The sequence below is a fragment of the Neoarius graeffei genome, chromosome 10, assembly GCF_027579695.1.
Source record: "Neoarius graeffei isolate fNeoGra1 chromosome 10, fNeoGra1.pri, whole genome shotgun sequence".
NCBI classification, from domain to species: Eukaryota; Metazoa; Chordata; class Actinopteri; order Siluriformes; family Ariidae; genus Neoarius; species Neoarius graeffei.
The window spans coordinates 63,950,365-63,974,424 of record NC_083578.1 but is presented as its reverse complement, the minus strand read 5'-3'; the positions used below and the strand labels follow the sequence as shown (position 1 = coordinate 63,974,424).

At 40.6% G+C, this 24,060-nt stretch overlaps 1 protein-coding gene across 2 annotated transcripts; it reads right to left on the bottom strand.

Moving 5' to 3' along the window:
• Positions 1-8,547: 8,547 nt before the first annotated feature.
• Positions 8,548-22,231, bottom strand: depdc1a (DEP domain containing 1a). Of its 2 annotated transcripts, XM_060932092.1 has the most exons (12): positions 22,003-22,231; positions 21,100-21,365; positions 20,508-20,640; positions 20,304-20,425; positions 20,077-20,207; positions 19,908-19,955; positions 19,386-19,517; positions 17,100-17,945; positions 16,279-16,451; positions 15,934-16,107; positions 10,581-10,745; positions 8,548-10,458 (listed from the first exon to the last, which is right to left on the bottom strand). In XM_060932092.1, the coding sequence occupies exons 1-12, from the start codon at positions 22,048-22,050 to the stop codon at positions 10,315-10,317; spliced, it is 2,382 nt and encodes a 793-aa protein (XP_060788075.1). In that variant the 5' UTR covers positions 22,051-22,231; the 3' UTR covers positions 8,548-10,314. The 2 variants fall into 2 exon arrangements, with proteins under 2 accessions (XP_060788075.1, XP_060788076.1); XM_060932093.1 differs by lacking the exon at positions 17,100-17,945.
• Between the last annotated feature and the right edge of the window lie 1,829 nt (positions 22,232-24,060).

The following is a 24,060-nucleotide window of genomic DNA, read 5'->3' as shown; positions in this document are numbered from 1 at the left end:
CACAGCAAGAAGGTTCTGGATTCGAGCCCAGTGGCCAACAAGGGGCCTTTCTGTGTGGAGTTGGCATGTTGTCCCCATGTCTGTGTGGGTTTCCTCCAGGTGCTCCGGTTTCCCCCACAATTCAAAGACATGCAGTTAGGTTAACTGGCTACACTAAATTCTCAATTGATCAAGCTTGGAGAGGAATGGGTTCTGCCCTAGACACACCAGTGATGCCCTTACTGGCTATGGGGAGAAGAAGAAATGTGGCATACTTTAGACAATACTATACACAGATTGCTCCTTTATAAATCAAACCACATATTTATGCAAGTTAAAACTTGAATATAAATGCTATAATTTTAACCTTATCTTGAGTATCTCTGCCATTCGGCCTGGTTATCAATATAGGGGAAGGCCCTAGAAATTTTATTTTATATGGTGTGACCCTCTTAGCCCAATAAATTGTTTATTAGGATATCTAATTAAGTGCCTCATTGGTATTCTGAGATGATGTATACCATCATAAGCTTTTTAGGCCTTTTACATGCAATGGAAAGTAGCATCTCAGTTAAAGCTCAGTTAAATCTGGAGCACTGAGTATTAGAAGGTAAGCTGGACATTGTGAAGCCCATGTTGTTACCAGGGGCGCAGATAGGATTTTTGAACTGGGGGGGACTGAGCTGTCAGCAAATGATTCCATTTTGTGTGTGTGTGTGTATATATATATATATATATATATATATATATATATATATATATATACACACACTACCGTTCAAAAGTTTGGGGTCACTTTGAAATGTCCTTATTTTTGAAAGAAAAGCACTGTTCTTTTCAATGAAGATCACTTTAAACTAATCAGAAATCCACTCTATACACTGCTAATGTGGTAAATGACTATTCTAGCTGCAAATGTCTGGTTTTTGGTGCAATATCTCCATAGGTGTATAGAGGCCCATTTCCAGCAACTATCACTCCAGTGTTCTAATGGTACAATGTGTTTGCTCATTGCCTCAGAAGGCTAATGGAGGATTAGAAAACCCTTGTACAATCATGTTAGCACAGCTGAAAACAGTTTAGCTCTTTAGAGAAGCTATAAAACTGACCTTCCTTTGAGCAGATTGAGTTTCTGGAGCATCACATTTGTGGGGACGATTAAAGGCTCAAAATGGCCAGAAAAATGTCTTGACTATATTTTCTATTCATTTTACAACTTATGGTGGGAAATAAAAGTGTGACTTTTCATGGAAAACACAAAATTGTCTGGGTGACCCCAAACTTTTGAACGGTAGTGTGTATACATGTTATTTCACCTCCCTCACTGCCATCACCAGGAACTACCTGCAGGCCAGGACAATGATAACATTTTAACATAGCCTATGGAAATCCAAAGTTTACACATTATCATCACGCACAGAAATTGCAAAACTGCAAAACTAGTTTTAAAACCGCCAAGTTCCAACTGTTAAACATAGCGAGAGGCTGGGCTACGTGTGTGTGTAAAGTGTAAACCAGTGCATCCTGACTTTCTAACTCTGCCTGTGTGTTGCGTGAGCGGCAGTCAGTCAACAACTCTTCGCAAAGTTTCCTTATGAAACAATATGCTCGCTGAAATTATGGCAGGGAACGCCAGATTAAACATTAAAACTGCCTTCTGAGCACTGTATCTACAGGCTGCCACCGAAAGAAGGAGGCTACCAGAAAGGCATCTCTACAATTTTACTTTCACTACGACATTACTTTGAACAGACTATTAAAAAATTGCAAGGTGATATGATAAAGTAAGGCACAGTTTACTTACAGTTGTTTTTTTTTTTAAAAACGATGCAATCGTTTTCTGCCTTTTGGCACCCTTCATCATGCCGTGTTGGGGTCCTGAACTAGGAGGCGCTGTCCCCGATATGCCTGTCAAACTTGTTGTGGGTAACCATAGCAACCAAGCTCGAGCTCACAACCTGTGCAGTCTGCGCAGTTGCAACTACATGTATGTCTGTACTGCTGTGCACCTCAATAAACCGAATGGTAATTAGTCTTTTGATTTTTCTGTGAGGTTTGCACAAAGAAAGACAGCATAGACGTTTTTTCCTCCCTATAAGTGGGGGGGACTGAACGAGGTGAATTTAAATCTGGGTGGGACGAATCCCCCCCGTCCCCCCCTCTGTCTGCGCCCGTGGTTGTTACTACTATGCTCAGAAGAACAGCCGTCAACAAAGCCAGAACTAAACAATTTATAACAGCAGCCAGTACACACCTATCTTCAGAAGTGATAAAAGGTTTTCAATGATGTATTTACTGCCTTATTAGTTAATTAGTGTGCTTGCCAAAGGCAAGCACACTATTGTTCTTTTTAAGTTTACTTATTCTGCCTTATTCCGACATGTTTTTTGGATTCACTACTCCTCCTAGGGCATTCGAGATAGAGACACCGTTCCAACTCTGAGACGTTTGGCCCGAAGTGGTGTAGTGTGCTTGTATACAGCTTTTGGATCAATGCACCCGTTCTCTTGTTCTTGTCATTTTTCTTTTGTTTTTTTCCCCATAGAGAATGAATAGGGCTCATGAATTGAATCGTCCTACTCGGACACGCTCCATCGCAGATGCACCAAACCTCATGTGATACTTCAGGCCAACTCCCCCGACACATACAAGCAATCGGTTCTGACCCACACTCATTTTTCCTTTCTTTTTGCTCATCCCTTTTTCCTCCATAGGCTTGCATTGATTTTTGGCACCATTGAAAATGAATGGTGTTTCAGGAGAAAAACTTTCACTCTCCAATTTTTTTTAACCAAGTGACCAAACTTCAAGAAACTTCACTTGATGCCTCAGGCCAAGTCCCCGCACAGATCCATCCCCTCATCTGAGACCTGCACTCGTCTTTTCCTTGGTTTTCATGCATCTCTTTTTACCTCCATAGGCTTCCATTGATTTTTGGCCCCATTCAAATGAATGAAGTTTTGCTCAGTAACACTTCACCACACATCCACCAAACTTCATACAGCACCTCAGGCCAAATCACCCATCACACACATGATATTGGTTCTGACCCCGCACTCGTCTTTGTCTTGCCTTTCATCCATCCATTTTTTCTCCATTTTGCCACTCATCAATGGAAGCTTGACTGAGTCATTCCTCCCTTCCCCCATAGGTGATGATGCATTTGGCAAGGATCTGCTCATTTGAGACTTTGACAGCAAATCAACTTCAACTCAATGGCCACTTTATTAGGAATACTTACATGCACACACGATAGCAATTAGCATATAAGCATTCACGTGTTACTATGCTAGCTGTTAGCATGTTACCCATTACGATATCATGCCTGCTGTTAGCTCGCGAGTTTTTAGCATGTTCACCATTAGCATGCTATCATGAGAGCTGTTAATATGTTAGGATTAGCATGGTAGCATGCAGAGTTCGCATGTTTGCTGTTAGCGAGTTCGCCTGAGCATGTTAGCATGCTAACTGTTAGCATGTTAGCATGTCACCCTCAACGTGTTAGCATGCTAAAAGTTAACATACTATCCATTAGCATGTTAGCCTGCTAGCATGATAGCTGTCAGCATATTAGCCTTAGTGTTAGAATTTTAACCAATAGCATGTTAATCATTAGCATGTTAGAATGCTAGCTGTTAGCATGTTATCTATTAGCATGTTAGCATTAACGTTAACATGCTAGCTTTTAACATGTTAGTATGCTAACTGTTAGCATGCTGGTTGTTAGCATGTTAGCATTAGCATGTTGGCATGCTACCTTTTAGCATGCTAGCTGTTCTGCAACAGCTCAGCAAGCACACTTTGCATTTTCTCTGCGGAAATGCAGTCTAGTTATTATATGGTGTCTAAAGCCATACCACATAAATGCCAAGCTAAACGTTTTTCTTAACATTATCCTTATCTTGAGCATTTTGATTTTATATAAAGGTTCAGATGGATATGAATCTAGCTCCTGCCAAATCAAGGTCTCTTTGCTTTTCTCATTTAGCTTACAAATCTGCAGCCACACAAACCACAAAGATAACACCAAGTTAATGTTAAATTAAAGGTAGACTGCCTTTCAGATTTTTCAAGTGTAGGTCATAAAAAGAATTTTCCCTGACACCCAATTATTTTTGTTTAGTGGACCGAAAGCTACTGAATTCGAATCACAGACTTCCAATTTTATTAATTTGAAAAAAAAACAAAAAACAATTCATGAATTTAGGGCCACGTGGCTCTAAATTCTCTGCTATTTTTCCTGCTTCACCGTGACGCAATACAAGATACTACGTCATGCTTTCCCCATTCGCGTTGGCTTTTCCCGTTCGCGCAAAGCATTGTGGGATACAAATTTGAAACAGGAGAGAACAATGGAGAATGCGAAGGAAACACGAAAGACCGACTACAGTCATGGAAAGCGAGAAGAAAAGACATTATGTTGCGAAGGAAAGGAAACGCAGGACCAAACTAATAAATATCGGTGGTCAGTGAGCACCTCGGTGCGATCAGCTGTTCGTTTAGCGACAAAATGAAGTAACTGTCAGTGCATGGTCAAAGGTAAACCTGCACATACGCACACAGACTTCCTCGGTCTGCCTGACTGCACAAAGTGAGTGATTTTAGGCACATTATTTGCTAGGGAATCCCCTCAAATTGAATAACTTCCCAGCCACAGAATAGCCTGATATTTTGAAAGATATTACAGAAATAAACATGTCACAATGACCAAATTTCAGAGGGAACTCAATTTCACAAATTTCATGAACTTGAAAGGCCGTCTCGCTTTAAATATTTGAGAAATAGCTATAGTTACCATAGAATGCCATACCCACCTTGTCGAGAACAAAGTGGTTCAGTCCATGTCCATAGGCAAATGTATATTCCCCCCCCACAGTGTTTACAGTAGTTGATCTGAGGAAGCTACTTTGAAATACAGTAGAAAAGCAAACATTTTCTTAACAGGGAAATAGTTAATTAATGACTATTAATGACTTATTTGGAAAAAAAAAATCTGTTTGGGTAATTCTAATTGTTTGCCCTCATTGATAGGTGTACAACTGTATTTGACACTGATGGTTGAATATTTACTCTGAGTTGTGGAGAAAAGAACCTTGGGCTCAAGCCAAATGGTCCCATTACTGCACATACTACAGTAACGGCTATAGCTAAATATGATGTACGTCAGTGACATTGGTTTGCTGCCTGTCTCTTCCTGACAATGAGAAGAAAATGTGCAAACAAAGATAAGATGACAATATTTAACAGTTATTCCACGAAATTTAATTGTACATGAGCTGATAGCCGACGAGGTGCATAGTGCCAAGATTGAGTGGAATAACTGTTTTATTATATCCACAATCACTGGATTTTGAAAAACAGAGCATTTTTTATTTTTGCAAATTTGATAATAAAAACTTTATACAAAATGTCTGACAAAATAATTTCTGCTTTGAATGTAAACAAACTGGTGAAATGACAGTTGCAATTTGTGAAAAATGCTATAATAATTCTTGAAAATAAAAAGATATGTTCTTACTAGAGTTGAGCGGGATACTCGGCTGAAATGAGTATCCAGTACAGATAAAGCACTTTTGCCGAGTATGAGTATTATATGAGTAATACAGGTCAATATCTGTGCTCGGACTGAATGAACATCCTCACACAGCGTCACAGCGCCCATCCCCTACACACACCGCTCTGCTCACTCATACAGAGAACAGCTCTCTGTCTCTACCTCAGTCACTCAGGTTCGCGGCTCTTTTCCATTAACGTTTCAGGTTTCTTCAGCTTCAAGTTTGTTTTTATTTCAGTTTGTACTTACTTATAACCAGTGGAGTTCTGGTCAACGTGGGTTCGTTCAGACGTGGTGCTTGGTAGAAAGCGACTCGCGTTGCGTTTCTGCCTCTCTCAGATTTTTTTTTCTTTTTTTAACCGTCGGTTAAAAACAGTTTTTTTGACTTCACGCATTGAGTGTCTGACACTTTCTTGCTGTAATTCATGTAAAAATAAAGGTGGTAGTGGTATAAGTATTACAAATTAAGCTACACACACTGCCGGTCGTCTGAGTTTTTTTTTTAAACCGTCAGTTGGCTCTAACCAGTTTTATTTTACTTCACGCACTGAGTGTCTGACACTTTCTAGGTAGTAGTGGTATAAATAATATTACAAATTAAGCTACACACACACACACACACACACACACACACCTGGTGTGGAAATAAAAAAAATTTAAAAAAGAACCAAAAAAAAAAAACCCACTGATCATAAAAAAGGTAAAAAAAGAAAGTTATATTGAGTATGAAAACTCTTGTTCATCACATTTCATAATTGCAACCGCATGTGTTGTATTCATTGTTGCAAAACTTGTTCTGTAAATGGTTCGTTTGCTATCGTGATCAAAACCATTGATCTGAAGCTCAATGCTGATGCTGTCCTGTAAATAGTTTTCTAATCAGCAATAAATATAACAATTTCTGATCAACCCAGATCAATTGCATGCTTAAAATTACATACTGGTTAAAGCCCCGCCCGTTTCAAGACAACCAGACCCACTTCCTGGTTAAATCCCGCCCACTCCGAGTACGGATACGGATAATTCATATGGTTAACAGCAGAGGTGGAAAAACTGGATTGACAAAGTAAAAGTCCTGCTTGGGTTTTCCTTCTGCCTGTGCTCTCAACACAGGTGATTTCACCAATTAGCTCATCAACCTGGCTTAGGGGATGTAGTAATTAGGATCAGCTGGTTCATTGAATTGGCTGGAGCAAAAATGTGGCAGGGTTTTTACTTTCTGCACCCGGGTTTTTCCACCTCTGGTTAACAGATACAGATAATGCTGTACTCGCTCATCCCTAGTTCTTACCATCAAATACTTTTCAGATTTTGTTGCCTTTTTTGGGGGGGGGGGGATTGTTCTTCTTTAGGGTTTTTTGGCGGTTGGCATACCAACCTAAAGGTGTATTACCACCACCGACTGGGCTGGAGTGTGGAACAGGAACAACTGGGGGGTGGGGTAGGGTGTGTTAAAAAAAAAAGTATACTCTTTTAGCTATTTTGGAGGTTTTGTATTTGAGCAGCACTTTTATTTTGTCCTAGGTTGGTTCAGCAACATGCGCAGCTATTTTGATATCCTAGTAGTAGAGTAGCCAATCAGAGCATGCGATTGCTCATATCCAGTGAATGTGGATAGAATAAATTCAAATATAACTTGAGAAGCACAAGAACCCTTTTTAGAATGATCTTAGAGAAAACAAAGCTTGTGAAGCATGCTTTGTTTCAGGTGAAATATAAGCATTTTGGTAATAGGCAATAATATATAATAGGGATGGAATGACAAAAAAAGGAAAAACAGATTCTTCTTTTACCTGGTAGATATCCAGAGGAAACGCACATCCATCTGTAGCACTGTTGAGACTGTTCTTCAACTCATCCCATTTCTGCTTCAGGTTCTCCAAGTACAGGTTGGTAGGTATTTATTTATTGGTGTACAAGTACACTTTAGTACTTGTAGAGCAGCCATTAGGGCACTCCATACTTTCTCCACTGTAAGCACAACTCAGAGGGCACTTTATCTACCATAATGGCTCTCCTGAAGGCAACTTTTAAGCCTTTTTTTTTTTTTAAATCCATGTCCACAAGTGAAAGTGTGACCATATGTTACAATAAGACATCAAATCTCTTCTGCAAGAGTAAAACCTGCCAATGGAAACAAAGCATATTAAAAGTTTTAGACTAATGATTTTAGCTTCCAATAAAGAGGAGAGCAAGTTGGCACATGAAGATATCTAGCAGTTTATTGCCCCAAGTTGGTTCCTTCTTTTCCCTGTTTTGTTCATGTCACAGCCAAATTGTAAAGGAGTAATGTGTATTCTTGTCTTGGAACAGACTGATGTGATCCCGATCCCCCCCCAGTCGGACAAAATATATTTAGGCGGTCATCAGTTTACTTGGGTAGGGCACCGAAGTATTGCCACTATGTTGGAAACACTGATATTGCAGACATTAAAAGGTGACACTACTTGCAATACAAGTGATTTAACTGTTCTTCAGGTGAAATTTGTGCAGGCGTGCCTGGCCATCAAAAAGGTGGTAAAAATGGTTCACCTCCAAACCTTAGGGTTCCAGGTCCAAGATAAACGTATTTAGCCATGTTGGAATTATCCCCAAGGGAAACAACTTATACATACCATATTCTCAGATACTTCCTAAAATGCACATGCAAGATGATCACACATATGAAGGCTGTTAAGTGCATCATACAGCTCTGGGGCTGCTTTAACTAAACTGAGCCCACTGTTAAAAAGGGTCAGTGGAATTATCAGCATCACATGCTATGGACACACAACCAAGTTCTGCAAAATTAAATGAAGTATTTGTTAATTATACCATCCAGAAAGGCCAAATGGGTTCTCAAACTAGCTGAATAAAATCTTAACTTTGCTTAACATAGTAACATTGGTTGCCATATGCTTTGGCTAGATGTGACAGCTTGTTAAACAAAAAAGAAATACAAAATGGGTGAATAAGCATTGTTTCCCAAGTAACTTCATGTTGGGTGACAAAGTAAATTCAGTGGGAACAAATGGCACAAAATAATTACTTTTCTTTTATTGCATAGCATAAGTTCCATAGAAATCGTATGTCACAAAAGTTGGGCACAGTTAATCAAACTGTGTAAATCAAAAGCATCGCACCATGAATATTGCTCATGATCACACTTCATCACTGAGTTCAGTAGCAATCATAGCAAATTTTTTTTTTTGGAAAGCCTGGCCCAGAGCAGACTTCAATAGCAGATTAAAGAAATTTAATTTTTAATTATATTTTAATATCAAAAACAATGTACTCAAGCAAATACTAAAAAGTAATATTAAAATACTACTGTCAGGCTAAAATCTTCTCTAAATGTTCACAAACTATTGTGATGTCTTTTAAACTGACAGATGACAATAGTGCAATAATCATTTCCATTGCATAGTGGGTTGAAACCAAATGTTCAAACTTAAAAATGTATCCCATCATAAAGCAAAGACTTGGTATCAACTGCTAGTTTTTCTATCATGGAAATGTGGAGCGTGAATTTACTTTTTAAAAAAAGTTACTATGCTGGAATTTTGGTGCCAATTCAGCATGAATTCATATTGAATGGTAAAACAGAAATGAGCTCACAACAAACTAATAAGAACACATCAGTTAAAATATGGGGGACAAAATGGTTACATTGGGGGGGGGGGGACGCTGATAAAATATAAATAAAATAGACTAACAAAACATCATAAAATAAAGACATACCTTCATTTGGTTCATAAGCAATGTTGCTTAACTGAATAGCTAGTCACACTTTTGTAAACATTTCATGTAAAATCCTACTCACCTATGGCTCCAGTTAGAGAGGCTTAGTTTCCCAAAGGCACCAGAGTTAAAATTACACAAGCTATGAACAGAGAACATTAAAACTAACTTAAATGACACCAAATTAAACTGTTTTATAGCTCCCATGAATGCAAAGCAATTATGTGCATAAAATAAATAACATATATAAAATGAGGGAAAAAACAAACAAACAAAAAGAACCATCACCCATTAAAGGAAAATTCTGGGATTTTTAACCGGGGCCCCAGATTTTGGGTCCAAACAGGGACAAAAAAATAAGTCCAGTATTGAGTTAGAGTTGTACAACTGGCAACCGCAACATGGCTGTATAATGTAATCCTACAAAACCACTGAAGTGACTGGAAGAGGAGAAAGGTAAAATAAGGGCTCTAGAAAGTCATTTTCTACAGTTTCTTTACAGTTATTGAGGTAAACAGACAGAGATGCATCTCTGGAAAGCTTCCTTCCATGTTGTCAGACACACACACACAACATGATGAGCCTGTCAGTGGCCAAAACAAGTGATTTAGTTTGACACGGATGTTTGGCCTGTAGGATTACATTGTATATCTGTTTTGCAGTTGCCAGTTATAGCGTTCTAAATCAATACTGGACCAATTTCAATCGTTTTTGTCCCTTGTAAATATCTGGAACCAAAGAGATAGAAAAATGGGTCCCAGGTTTATTTAAAAAAAAAAAAAACCCTACCAGATTTTTCAGTTAAAATGGAGTGACATAAAAACACTACAATCCCAGGCAATAGTATAACTTAATATTAATCCCAGTCACATAGATCACTTGCTCTACTCTGTTTCCCTTCTCTTACTAGGTGAGATAAACACAATATCTGCAATTTGTTTGACCCTCAACAGCAAGAGCTTACAAAGAACTCCAATAACAATGACCAGTCAACACAAGACCCATAATCTGAAAGCATCCATGACATAACCACGACACACACAACACATTTTCAGAGGTATTCAGTTTCGAATGCTAAATGCTTTAACTTTCCTCATGCCAATTAACATTGGTGGTTTGATCTTTGGTTTATCTGCAAAAAGCTGTGCCTCGCTCTCTGTGGTGGGGAAGCGGCGAGAGTAGATGTCAGGATACTCCTTCTGAAACTGAGAAGACAAAATTATTTAAAAACTGCCCAATGCACATTTATAAATACAAAACAGCCATTAAAATATTCAATGTATTCCATCAGGAAAGTTTATGGAAAATGCAATTGTAGGGTCATTACCAGTCTGAGTTTCTTCTTCCTCTCCTTGGCTGACATGCCTTTGTCCTTGATGATGCTCTCCAGCAGCTCTGCAACAGCTGCTTGAGACAAAGACAACTTCTGCTCCTCAAACTCCTGAGTGCTGATCTGTTTGCAGAATGTGTACGTTGGAAGGGGGTGTTTGTTCTAGGAGGAACAAAAAGAATCGGATCAAGGTAAGTCTTAAATACGACCCCGATTCCAAAAAGGTCGGGATGCAATGATTTGCAAATACTTTTCAACCTATATTCAACTCAATACAATACAAAAGACAAGAAAAAAGTAGGGACAGAGGCATGTTTACCACTGTGTTAGGTTTTTTTTCTCCCCCTCCCCTTAAACAACACTCTAAGCATTTAGGAACTGAGGACACTAATTGTTGGTTTTGAAACTGAAATTCTTTCCCATTCTTGCTTAATATGTGACTTGCTCAACAGTCCGGGGTCTCTGTTGCTGCATTTTGCACTTCGTAACACACCACACATTTTCACTGGGAGGCAGGCAGGCCAATTTAGCACCTGCACTCTTTTACTATGAAGCCACACTGTTGTAACACATGCAGAATGTGGCTTGGCATCGTCTTGCTGGAATAAGTAGGGACATCCCTGAAAAAGATGTCTGGATGGCAGCATATGTTGCTCCAAAACCTATATGTACTTTTCGGCATGAATGATTGCTTCACATATGGAAGTTAAGTTCCAAGTTACCCATGCCGTCAGATGCTGGTTTTTGAACTTTGTGCTGTTAACAATCTGGATGGCCCTTTTTGGTGTCGTGTATGAATGCACTAAATTAGCACCATTCATTGAACATGCTCATATTTGTGGTGAATGGTGAACTGAATAAATCAGTTTGCAACTGATGAACGTGAGTGCCGTTCACTCTGGCGAGACTGAATGACGCTCATGCACCAGAATGAAGGATAATAGGCAAAAAAAAAAATTTAATTTTCACATTGTGATATGAAATACGAGGTATTGCAATGTCTCAGGATTGTGCCTTGGAAAATTATTTAATGATTTTGATTTTCTTGCGCATTCCTTGTCCTGACCAGCGTTCTCTTACACCAATGTGCTTCTATCCACTGGTGAGGACACTACAGATTTGCTTACATCAATAAAGTAGACGCCAAAAGCTTTTTTTTTTAATTGATCAAACAAAATTTCACTCTGGATTCAGAGAAGCTCATTAAAAACATTAGGAAGAAATGAATGTGAAACTAGGCCACTTCATTTTTGGGGCTGTGAACGTGAACTAGTTTTATTTTAATCTGTGTGAACTGAACTTTGAGCTCACTCTTAAGTGTGAGCTTGCACGACACCGGTCCTTTTCCTCTTCAGCCTGGAGGACACAATGTCCATGATTACCACAAACAATTCAAAACGTGGACTCGTCTGACCATGGTGCACTTTTCCACTTTGTGTCAGTCCATCTCAGATGAGCTCAGGCCCAGAGAATTCGGTGATGTTTTTGGAGGATGTTGGTACATGGCTTTCACTTTGCATGATAGATGCAGCAAACTGTTTACTGACAACAGTAGATAATGAAGTGTTCCCGAGCCTATGTAGTAATGTTCTTTATACAGTCATGTGGGTTTTTAATGCAGTACCACCTGAGGGATCAAAGGTCACGGGAGTTCAATGTTGGTTTTCGGCCTTGCCCCTTACGTGCAGAGATTTCTCTGAATCTTTTGATGATGATGATGATGATATGCATCATACATGGTGAAATCCCTAAATTTCTTGCAATTATACATTGAGAAAAGTTCTTAAACTGTTGAAATATTTGGCCACACAGTTTTTCACAAAGAGGTGAACCTCACCTTTGCCCCTCTTCCAACTTTTTTTTGGAACATGTTGCAGGCATCAAATTCAGAATGAGTGTCTATTTACAAACAAAAAGTTGACTAATTTAACATTAACTAACTTGTCTTTGTATTGTATTCAACTGAATATAGATCGAAAAATATTTCCAGATCATTGCATTCTGTTTTTATTTACGTTTTATACAGCATCCAAACTTTTTTGGAATCAGGGTTGTTCGACAGAATTAAATTTGAGATATAAACAAACAACTTGGGGAGACCAGGAATGGTTGTAACAGCATCACTTTCACCAATAAGGGATAACATAAGTGTCGTGTGATCAATTTCACGTATAACCGCTTCCTCCCTGACCTTGCATGTGAATTTGCATGGCTGTGTGAAGAAATGTGCAGATTTTATAGCTAAAACACTAATTTTCAGGTAAGAAGGTAATTTTTGGACAAAGTCTATATTTTGATTAGTACGGATACTGTAGGAGCTTGAATTAAGTAACTTGTATTAGATTAAAGAGTAGGTTCTTGGGTAAAATGTGATCTATGCCAATCTCAATCTATGCCAATTTCAAACCACCATGCTGGGACTGCTAGCGAAACAATGACTGACAGGGGTGGGGATGGTTGTAATACCTCAGAAGAAAGTGTTCCAACCATTACCATTATTACAACTCACATAGAAGAGGACTTGTGTGTGCATGGATCCCTTTGGAAATTCCAAACCTAAAGAAAAGTAGATCAGACGTGCAAATTGCAAGTTCAGGGCCCATGAAAACTGCACTCTTGGTAGACCGACATATCTGTCACCACTGCGAATCTGATTACTCTGATTAGATGGATACACACACACAGAGATAAAACATGAACTTGAATGTGTGTATCATTTAAAAGCAAAATACAGTGTGCGCGCGCATATTCGTTTATTTATTGCCAAAAGTCTTCCTGGAATTTTAAGTTGATTATGATGAGCTGCATCTGACCCCCTGCTGAAGGTTTCCGTTCATATGTGTTTCATTTGTGTGTCAGTAGGTTATATCAAAATGTTCTTTAAAGTGTATATAATGCCTATATGTAATGCTTTAAAATGAATAAAGTCATTAGTAACGACCAAAATGAATTAATAAAGCAGGGAGAAAAAAAAAATATATATATATAAATTTGATCAAGCACAAAACTAAACTATAGATAAAAATCACAGCTTCTGGATCCTGGAAGAAGGCAGCCTTGCCTCAGGGCTAATCTTGCATGACATCACACATGAAACCCCTGGTTATCTGGGTCATTGCAGTTCATCTGACTCTGTACTTGTTTACTCACTGAGATTGGATATTGTTGTAGGAATCTTACAAAAATAACGATTGGAAAGCACTGTGTTGTGTTTGGATGTTCAAATTCCTATACAACAGTACATTCGGTTCACGAATTTCCAAGGAAAAAAAACCCCACTACTCTAAAGCAACAGTGGGTGAAGTTTGTGCAAACGAAGCGGGCAGATTTCATGTCGCCTACTAATAATAAATCTGATTCATCAAGTGTTCACCACCACCAGAACGACCACATGGGAATTACTGGAGCAAAAAGAAACCCATTTATTTAATAAATAACATTCGCCCAGTTCGTCGATTCCCCTATTATCTCACACACAGGATTATGAGCAACGTTTACACGCTCGCCACATCCAATCTTATCATATCTGATGCACTTTAAAAAGAAGAAAAACGCACGTGCAATCATTAATTATTAACCGAAAAGTGTTGAATGCTCTCAGACTGCAATATTGCAAGACTATTTGTTTTTAGTTTTGTTCAGGAAAACATGATGAAAGGTAACCATCGCCTTCTACACATCCCTCTATCCATCTCTCCATCTCACGCGTGCTACAGAGGAAGACTGTCGTGAATGGCGTGAACTGGCAGTTTCTTGTCTTGGGGGCTTGAAAAGATAACCATTTACTCTGGAATATCCTTGATAAATCATCTGCGCCTTCATCCAACATACAGAAATCCCAAACACCATCAGAACTCTCTCCAAAACGTGATTGCATATCGAGACTGGTCTAACCACTGCTGCGCACATGAATGAAATTGATACCTGGATTGTTACACGTGTGACGTCATACACCCCTTCGGGATCTTCAGGATGAGTCTTGGCAGATTCTGTGAAAATCGGCTGAACTTACTGATTTTCCATCAATTTATGGCCTTTTGGATCAGCTACAGTTTGAAAACACATGGTCAATCAACATAATGATTGTTGCTTTGTACAAGGAAAAAAAAAGTAGGGTTTAGAGGCATTACATACACTTTAAGAAAGCTCTTCTAATGTTAGGACACACACTACTGACACTATTCTTCATTTTAGCCATCAGTGAGGAGTTCCTTTTGTTCTTAGTGAACCACAGGAAGATGCTCAAGTGTTGGCACATGCACAATCAACTTATTAGATGCATATTTTGTGGCGTGGTCTCAATTTTACTGTTACAACATACCCTGGTAGTGGGGTAGATTGTAACAATGGCACTCCATGCATTTTACATCAAATAATGAATTCTGTGATATAGTTGGAGGAGAAGTTGAAAACATTGCTGTTTGTAGTAGACCAAAATTGTGTCAAAATTTCAGCGCTCCATCACAAAAAATTCTGCAAGTTATAGGTGCTGAGACAAAGTGTTACATCCATCCCCGGTCTCCCCTACTAAGGATCCATTGATACTATTCCTTCAGACATGTTTTCAGTATTCACCGAAACCAAATACTGATACTAAAAGGAATAACCTACTTCATGTTAATCAATGGTGTCACAGAACATTTTTATTTCGCTCTGTGTATGTTTCCCCAGTTCACATAGCGGTCATGAAAAGCATACATTACGCTACTAGGCTAGTTCTTTATAACATCAGTGATTTTAATGAAGTGCATTAGCTATCGACTAGTTACCCTGGATTGAGCAGAGTTGCAGTGGAGAAGACATTTTGTTCCAATTTGGAAAAGCAGTTATATACATCCATCCATTATCTGTAGCCGCTTATCCTGTTCTACAGGGTCGCAGGCATGCTGCAGCCTATCCCAGCTGACTATGGGCGAAAGGCGGGGTACACCCTGGACAAGTCGCCAGGTCATCGCAGGGCTGACACAGAGACAACCAACCATTCACACTCACGGTCAATTTAGAGCCACCAATTAACCTAACCTGCATGTCTTTGGACTGTGGGGGAAACCGGAGCACCCGGAGGAAACCCACGCAGACACGGGGAGAACATGCAAACTCCGCACAGAAAGGCCCTCGCCGGCCACTGGGCTCAAACACAGGACCTTCTTGCTGTGAGGCGACAGTGCTAACCACTACACCACCGTGCCGCCCTCAGTTATATACAGCTGTGAGTAAAGTTAAATCTGTGTTTTCATTGCATTCTCAGCAAGAAAGATAGTAGCTGAGCATCAAGAACATTATAGTGAGTAAGAGGTGTTCTTGTGAGCCAAGTGATATGAAGAAAAAAAAAACCCATGAGATTCTTTACCTCTGATCTGAGATGGGCGATATGTTGTTCGACAGCATTACGCAGGTACATGGGTACCTGGAGTACCTCTTGATGATGGTCCAATAAAAAGGACAGCAACCTGGTGGCCAAGAGCTCATCTAGATCTACTTCCTCCTCACAGCTCAAGACACAGCGAGAGAATGTTTGCACCATCTGCATTTACACACACCAAAAGGAGCACACTGTATCTGAACATCCCATAATAAAACAATATAATATGTCCATAAGAGGCCGAGAGAATGGAACTGCTACTTCAGGAAATGTATAACAATTATTCGTTCCATTACAGAATGCCCTCTGTGATGGGACACAGTTGTTAATTACCAGTGTGCGTGTGCCGATGGTGTCATGCAACCGAGGCATGTCCACGTTCTGGCTCATGCGCGAGATCATGCGCAGGAGCAGCTGCAGTTTGCGGCGAGAAACTGGAGGAAGGAGAAGGGTGCACAGCTGCAGTGTCTCGATGGCGAGACGCTCCAACGCAGGCTGCAGCAAGCCTGAGAACCCCCACAGTACAATACAACATATGAAGGCAAATGCAACAAAAACAAAATCTGTTTAGCAACATGGCCAATGATACAGAACACATCACTAATTCAATCCATGCAAATCATTCATACAAACTGCTCAAAAATATAAACAAAATCCTATATTTCAGCTTCACATATACACACACACACCATTCATACATGATGACGTGTGTGTATATATATATATATATAAAAAACACACACACACTTAAATGTAATCTGAAAATGTTAAAAATATATCAACCACAAAAGTGCATTTCACTAATTTGTATTGCATGCATGACTACAAAAAATAAACCTCATGAGCTCTTCTGCATAAATGTAATCCTTAACATGAAAATTAAAAGCATTTTATAAAAACGCACACACAAAGAGAAGACCAAAAAAAAAAAAAGTATTCAAAACAACTGAAATCAGATCATTTACAAAACTCTTTTCTCCCCCAACACCAAACTGGCTGATTTGAAAAACAGCATGCAAACGAGAGGAAAAGGTAAAGTGAATGCGAACAAGTTAGACGCATGCATGTTAAAGGTTATACAAACAACATTCACAAGCCACACCAACACAAACAGAACACTTGCGGTGCTGTGGACAGACACATGCAGGCCTTACTTTGTTCAGGACTCAGGCGACGTGCAACAGAAGACATTGAGGGACGAGACAGCACAACAGGCTTGCACAGATCCAGAGAGCTGTGATAACGTCTGCTATTGCTTGGCCCTTTGTTGACATCCAAGCAACTTCCATGCAAACGGACCAATCCAGGACCTCGAAGACTAACGGTAGAGGAGGACAAGTCCGGTCTCATAGTAATTTCTGCTATTGGTGCATTGATGCTAAAGCAACTTGCTGACATTTCTCTGTGCTCCGATATATCAAGACAGTTCCCGATGCTTCTGGGCCGAGGCTTGGTAATCCTCTGACTGGTGAGTTGACATTCTGAGGCGAGATGGGAGCTTGAGCTGCTGTTGCTTTGAGAAGTCTCACTTGAAGAGGGGTTACAGGATATGGAGGAAAAAACATCATGTTTAGACTCCATATCTGCTGGAGAACTTCCTTGAGAGGAAGAACGGTCAGTGCTGTTAGTCCTGATGGATGCTAGACTTTCAGCAGACCTGAAGAGCTGCCACTTTGGGCATGAATCTTCAGATTCATCCAGGATTCTTTCCAAAGAGCAGCTCCTGCGCGGAAACCTGTTAAGTAGACGTCCATTGGAGGAGTGTGCCCTGGAGCCCGCAACCTGGGTGTTCATTTTAGTGGCAAACACCTCTTTCATCGGGGACTCCGCCTCCTCAAAGGACTCCTTTCTTATCAAACTCAGCAAAAGGCACTCAGTGGATCTAAATGCATTGGCAGAGTTCAGATGAGGTGCTTTAGCTGGCTGTGGACAGCTCAGCTCGTCCAGGCTTTTACGCTTTCCACGCTGAGTAGTGGGAGCTGTAGCATAACCGCACAAAACTAGCAAAGGATCACACAAGACAACATCAACAACAAACAAGCAGGCAAGGATTATAGGAGGGAAAAGAAGACGTTTTTAGGAGTCAGGGTACACAGGAGGGTTAGTTTAAAAAAAAAAAAAAAAAAGTACACAATAATCAAAGCACCAGGAGTCAACAATTAATGTTGTGTAACTTGAGCTTTCTGTCTTTTTTTTTTTTTTTTTTTTAAAGATATTTTTTTGGGCTTTTTGCACCTTTATTGGATAGGACAGTGTAGAGACAGGAAATGAGCGGGAGAGAGACGGGAAGGGATCGGGAAATGACCTCGGGCCGGAATCGAACCCGGGTCGCCCGCATTCATGGTATGGCGCCTTAACCACCTGAGCCACGACGCCCCCGAGCTTTCTGTCTTTGAGTGAAAAGATGAGTCGAATAATCAGCCATTATTTCATCCCTCTCATTCTAATACTGTGTTTTGGCCTGTGATTACAGACAATTATTACATAGATATTTCGACGTACTATGGTTATATTACATTACTATTATTACATGTTTAATGCCATCGTCAAGAACATAAGACTTTCTCAGGAATTAATATATCATTCCAGTAGTCATGGAAATTTCCACCCTGAAACACTTGTGATGTCCTTTGCAATGCTGGTGCTAAACTGTTCACTCATGCAGTATTTTTGTTGTTTCTGTGAGAAGTTAATGGATTGTCTTCTACACTGATGTCATTGCGAGGACAGTTATATTGGCATTATTAGAAGCGATTCTCATCTCATCTCATCATCTCTAGCCGTTTTATCCTGTTCTACAGGGTCGCAGGCAAGCTGGAGCCTATCCCAGCTGACTACGGGCGAGAGGCGGGGTACACCCTGGACAAGTCGCCAGGTCATCACAGGGCTGACACATAGACACAGACAACCACTCACACTCACATTCACACCTACGGTCAATTTAGAGTCACCAGTTAACCTAACCTGCATGTCTTTGGACTGTGGGGGAAACCGGAGCACCCGGAGGAAACCCACGCTGACATGGGGAGAACATGCAAACTCCGCACAGAATGGCCCTCGCCGGCCACGGGGCTCGAACCCGGACCTTCTTGCTGTGAGGCGACAGCGCTAACCACTACACCACCGTGTCGCCCCGGCCTGGGAGTTCTGTTTAATTCTACCAACTTAAAAAAATAAAAAAAATAAAGTCCAGATTCCTGATTTCGAGGGATGAAATTCTGATATATTATTTTCAGGAGTATAAAGCAACATTTAGGTGAGGTTCCCTTATTCTAAAAAGGATACATTAACAGAACCATTTCCTGTAGAATCCTACATTGCAACCTATTCTATTTACAAGTGAATAATATTGTAATCTAGATTTTGGACAATACAGAAAAAACAACTGGATATATGACTGACTATCTGATCAAAAATTCTCAAGTAAATTTCATACATACCCAGAACGTTGACAAACAATTCATAGTACTGAAATGTCAGCAGTGGCTGGGGAAGACTGTGAAAATAGTCAGACACTGATTTGAAGACATCTCTCTCAAAGCCTGGGTAAGACGGCTGGTCAAACTTTGGCCCTTTGGAATGCAAGAAAGATACAAGAACCAAATATATAATCAGAAAACTCCAGCAGAAGATAACTCAGCCTTAACCATGTTGCATTATTTCTTCACGGGAAGGGACATCTACCATAACTAAACATTATGCAGTGTGTTGTGCTTTTTTTGGGTTAAACACTGATATGCAACAATTGAGCGAATTTTTAGCACTCTAAAAACACATTGTGCCTTCAACACTTCTCTAACCAAATGTGGCATGAATAATGTCAAATGAAACTACATATTAAAAGAGGCAAAACCAATTATGTGAAGATAAATGTATTTCATTGATTATTCTTAATGTGTAGTCATACAGTATAAACCATTTAATCATGAGAGGTTTCAGGCAAATTTTACATTCATACTTACAGTTTGCGAGACATTTCATAGCGGACAAAACCCAGTGAGGCAGATCCTCTGTAAATAAAACCATTGTGTCACAGTTATGTTGAACCACTTATAATTATTTAAAAAAAAAAAACACAGGATAACCATGCTTAAGCAGTGGAATTTAAAATTATTACAAAGATTTTCTTACCGGTTTTATCGTCCAGGGTAACAACTCCATGCTTGTTCACTTTGGTCATGTTGTACATAATGAAGTGAGAACTGACTCCTGCTGGATTCAAAACAGTTTCCAGAGATGGCAAACCCAACAACTTCTGTAAACTGGTAAAAAACACAGTCAAATTTTTACCCCTTTCTTACACATTCCTTCACAGTGCAGTGCAACAAAATCACTAAATAAACAAAGTTGAGACTTACTGTGTTAATGCTACATTCTTCCAAATATCCTGAATTTCTTTTTCTGTGATTTCTCGACAGTGTCGAGCCTCTTCTAAGGATGAGTCGTTGGAAGAACCTTCTACTGCTGGAGCTATATTTTCCTTTCAGAAGCAATAAGATTTGAGATTTGTAAAACTAATCCTATCTGAACTTAATAAACCCACAGTGTCTTTAAACACTTACTTGGCTTTCTTTGTCAAATTTCTTGGACCCTCTCAATTTGAAGAAGCCTTCTCCATCCTTCAAAGACAAACTCCTTTTCTTTGTACCTTGAGAACTAGCAGGGATCGGCTTCAGTGGTGATGTTGGTGGAAACCTGCAAAACATTTCAAGAACATGCCAAGTAATTAATATGTTCGTTCATCTTCAATAACCACGTTATTCAGTTCAGGGTCACAGTGGGTCAGGAACACCTCATGAATACTGGGCATGAGGCAGGAATACAGCCTGTAAGAGACACCCATACATCAGAGGGCACCATGCACACACATGAACATCTCGGGGCAATTTTTTAGTCAATTCCCCTAGGAGCATGTCTCTGCAATATCCCAGCATGTGCCTGACTTTAGCTATTCTAAACTGCCCCAAAGTGTGACTGATGATGTGAATGTGCGTGCGCACATGGCCAGTGATGAACCGGTGTCCCATCTAGCATGTATTCACACCTCAGACCCCAGGATAGGCTCTTGATCCACTGCGATCCTGAGCAGAATAAAGCAGTTAGTGAAAATGAATGGAACAGTTACAACATAACCATTTTGTTAATCTGGAATACCTGTAGAGCTGATTGTTGTCCTCCAGGTCCTCCACACCCCATCGTCCTTTCACATCCTCAATGACGTGATTTTTTAAGAACTTCTTTAAAAGCTGGACAGTCTGCTGCCTGGTGACCTCAGGTCCAAAGTTACAGTTGTTTCTGAGGAGGTCATGTAACCAGTCTACAGCTGTGGTGGCAGTGAAGCAGTTCAGATAAACCTTCAAGTGCTGCCGATGCTTCTTTACAGGCATCCCAGCCCGGAACAGCTTGGTCACTTCATTCCACTGTTTTAAAGGGGGGAGAAAAAATTTTTTTTTTTTTAGATCTCCAGGTGACTAAGGTCAGATGAGTTGAGTTTGATGATGGACCTGGCTTGATCCTTTCTAGCACACAAAAACCCCAAACAATTACATATAAAGCAAAGGCATATATTTAAATGGTAAGTTCTCATCTCATTATCTCTAGCCACTTTATCCTTCTACAGGGTCGCAGGCAAGCTGGAGCCTATCCCAGCTGACTACAGGCGAAAGGTGGGGTACACCCTGGACAAGTCGCCAGGTCATCACAGGGCTGACACATAGACACAGACAACCATTCACACTCACATTCACACCTACGGTCAATTTAGAGTCACCAGTTAACCTAACCTGCATGTCTTTGGACTGTGGGGGAAACCGGAGCACCCGGAGGAAACCCACGCGGACACGGGGAGAACATGCAAACTCCGCACAGAAAGGCCCTCGCCGGCCACGGGGCTCGAACCCAGGACCTTCTTGCTGTGAGGCGACAGCGCTAACCACTACACCACCGTGCCGCCCTAAATGGTAAGTTATTTAAAACAAAATATCAAAAGCATGCATGAACACTCTAACTGCTTCAAACAAAGCAAATCTATGAAACAGGGTTGTTTTGTTCTCTTACCAGTTTAGTGGCTCTATAAGGACCTGGGGTGATGATGTGGGAGTCCATTAATTAAATCGGTGTCACTGACATCCGAGACAAAAAGATCTTCAGCGACACATTCAGCAAGATTCTGTGTTTAATTTATGCACAATAAATGGATAAAATCTACAAACTAAAAAACAAAACCCTCGCTTGCTACTTAAAATATAAAAACATGTACACAAGCGTATAACATGGCTGCTGCTTTTCACACTGAACCAACTGTTTGAAATGATTCCACTGCGATCCGGTGCATTGTGATTGGAGCGTTTGTTTGGACACGTGACTGAGTTTCTCATCCATGCAGCTACAACACAAACCCGCCACCTGCTGGAAAGGTAGTGAATTACACTAGTGCTGGGAATTCAGTACACAAACTTTTCCGATATGGAACTGTTTTTATCATTGAGACATTTTTGCAGTAGGTTCTCTCCGTTATTATCACTGTTCATAGTGTGTTTTTTAACAAGTGTGTTTGATTTTATTAACATTCTGTTTCATAGGCTGTAAAACGGTCCACGAACCTGAGACATGTGGCCGACATTAAAGCAAGACGCCCTTTCGATTTCATAAAATCGGTGAAATTTAGTTCCCTCTGAAATTTGGTCACTGTGATATATATATTGATTTCTCATCTCATCTCATTATCTCTAGCCGCTTTATCCTGTTCTACAGGGTCGCAGGCAAGCTGGAGCCTATCCCAGCTGACTACGGGCGAAAGGCGGGGTACACCCTGGACAAGTCACCAGGTCATCACTGGGCTGACACATAGACACAGACAACCATTCACACTCACATTCACACCTACGGTCAATTTAGAGTCACCAGTTAACCTAACCTGCATGTCTTTGGACTGTGGGGGAAACCGGAGCACCCGGAGGAAACCCACGCGGACACGGGGAGAACATGCAAACTCCACACAGAAAGGCCCTCGCCAGCCACGGGGCTCGAACCCGGACCTTCTTGCTGTGAGGCAACAGCGCTAACCACTACACCACTGTGCTGCCCATGTTGATTTCTATAATATCTAAAAAAAATCTCATCTCATCTCATTATCTCTAGCTGCTTTATCCTGTTCTACAGGGTCGCAGGCAAGCTGGAGCCTATCCCAGCTGACAACGGGCGAAAGGCGGGGTACACCCTGGACAAGTCGCCAGGTCATCACAGGGCTGACACATAGACACAGACAACCATTCACACTCACATTCACACCTACGGTCAATTTAGAGTCACCAGTTAACCTAACCTGCATGTCTTTGGACTGTAGGGGGGACCGGAGCACCCGGAGGAAACCCACGCGGACACGGGGAGAACATGCAAACTCCACACAGAAAGGCCCTCGCCGGCCACAGGGCTCGAACCCGGACCTTCTTGCTGTGAGGCGACAGCGCTAACCACTACACCACCATGCTGCCCATGTTGATTTCTGTAATATCTAAAAAAATGTGCATTAAATTGCGCACAGTCAAGCACAGAGAGGAAGTACGGTGTGTGCATGCGCAAGTTTTCATTGCCCGGCACTGACCCAGTTACATCATTTTGCCGCGAGAAGAGGAGCTAATCATAACATTCGCATTGCAGTGGTGTAGCTAGGATTTTTCAATGGGGGGTTCGCACATTGACTGACAGCCTGAGTACATTATATAACAAAAAATAATTACCATTGCTAGTTTTAGGTAGCTTAGAAACCGGCTCTTCCATTATTGCTGTTTCTTCCATGTTTTCTTGATGTTGTGTTCTTGAAACAGCACACTAAAATTTAGCTTCAAAGCCACAAAATGCAACTTTGATGGAGAAAAATAAATAATAAATTGTTTACCTCTCAGGGTGGCATGGTGGTGTAGTGGTTTGCACTGTCGCCTGACAGCAAGAAGGTCCTGGGTCCGAGCCCAGCGGCTGGCGAGGGCCTTTCTGTGTGGAGTTTGCATGCTGTCCGTGTGGGTTTCCTCCGGGTGCTCTGGTTTCCCCCACAGTCCAAAGGCGTGCAGTTAGGCTAATTGGTGGCTCTAAATTGACCGTAGATGTGAATCTGAGTGT

Excerpts from the sequence above, each read along its gene's own strand:
- depdc1a (XM_060932092.1), bottom strand. The coding sequence starts at position 22,050 with ATGGACTCCCACATCATCACCCCAGGTCCTTATAGAGCCACTAAACTG. Across the intron at positions 19,956-20,076 it reads TACCCTGGACGATAAAACCG|AGGATCTGCCTCACTGGGTT; the intron begins GTAAGAAAATCT and ends TTTTATTTACAG. Across the intron at positions 10,746-15,933 it reads TCGCCCATCTCAGATCAGAG|AACAAACACCCCCTTCCAAC; the intron begins GTAAAGAATCTC and ends TGTTCCTCCTAG.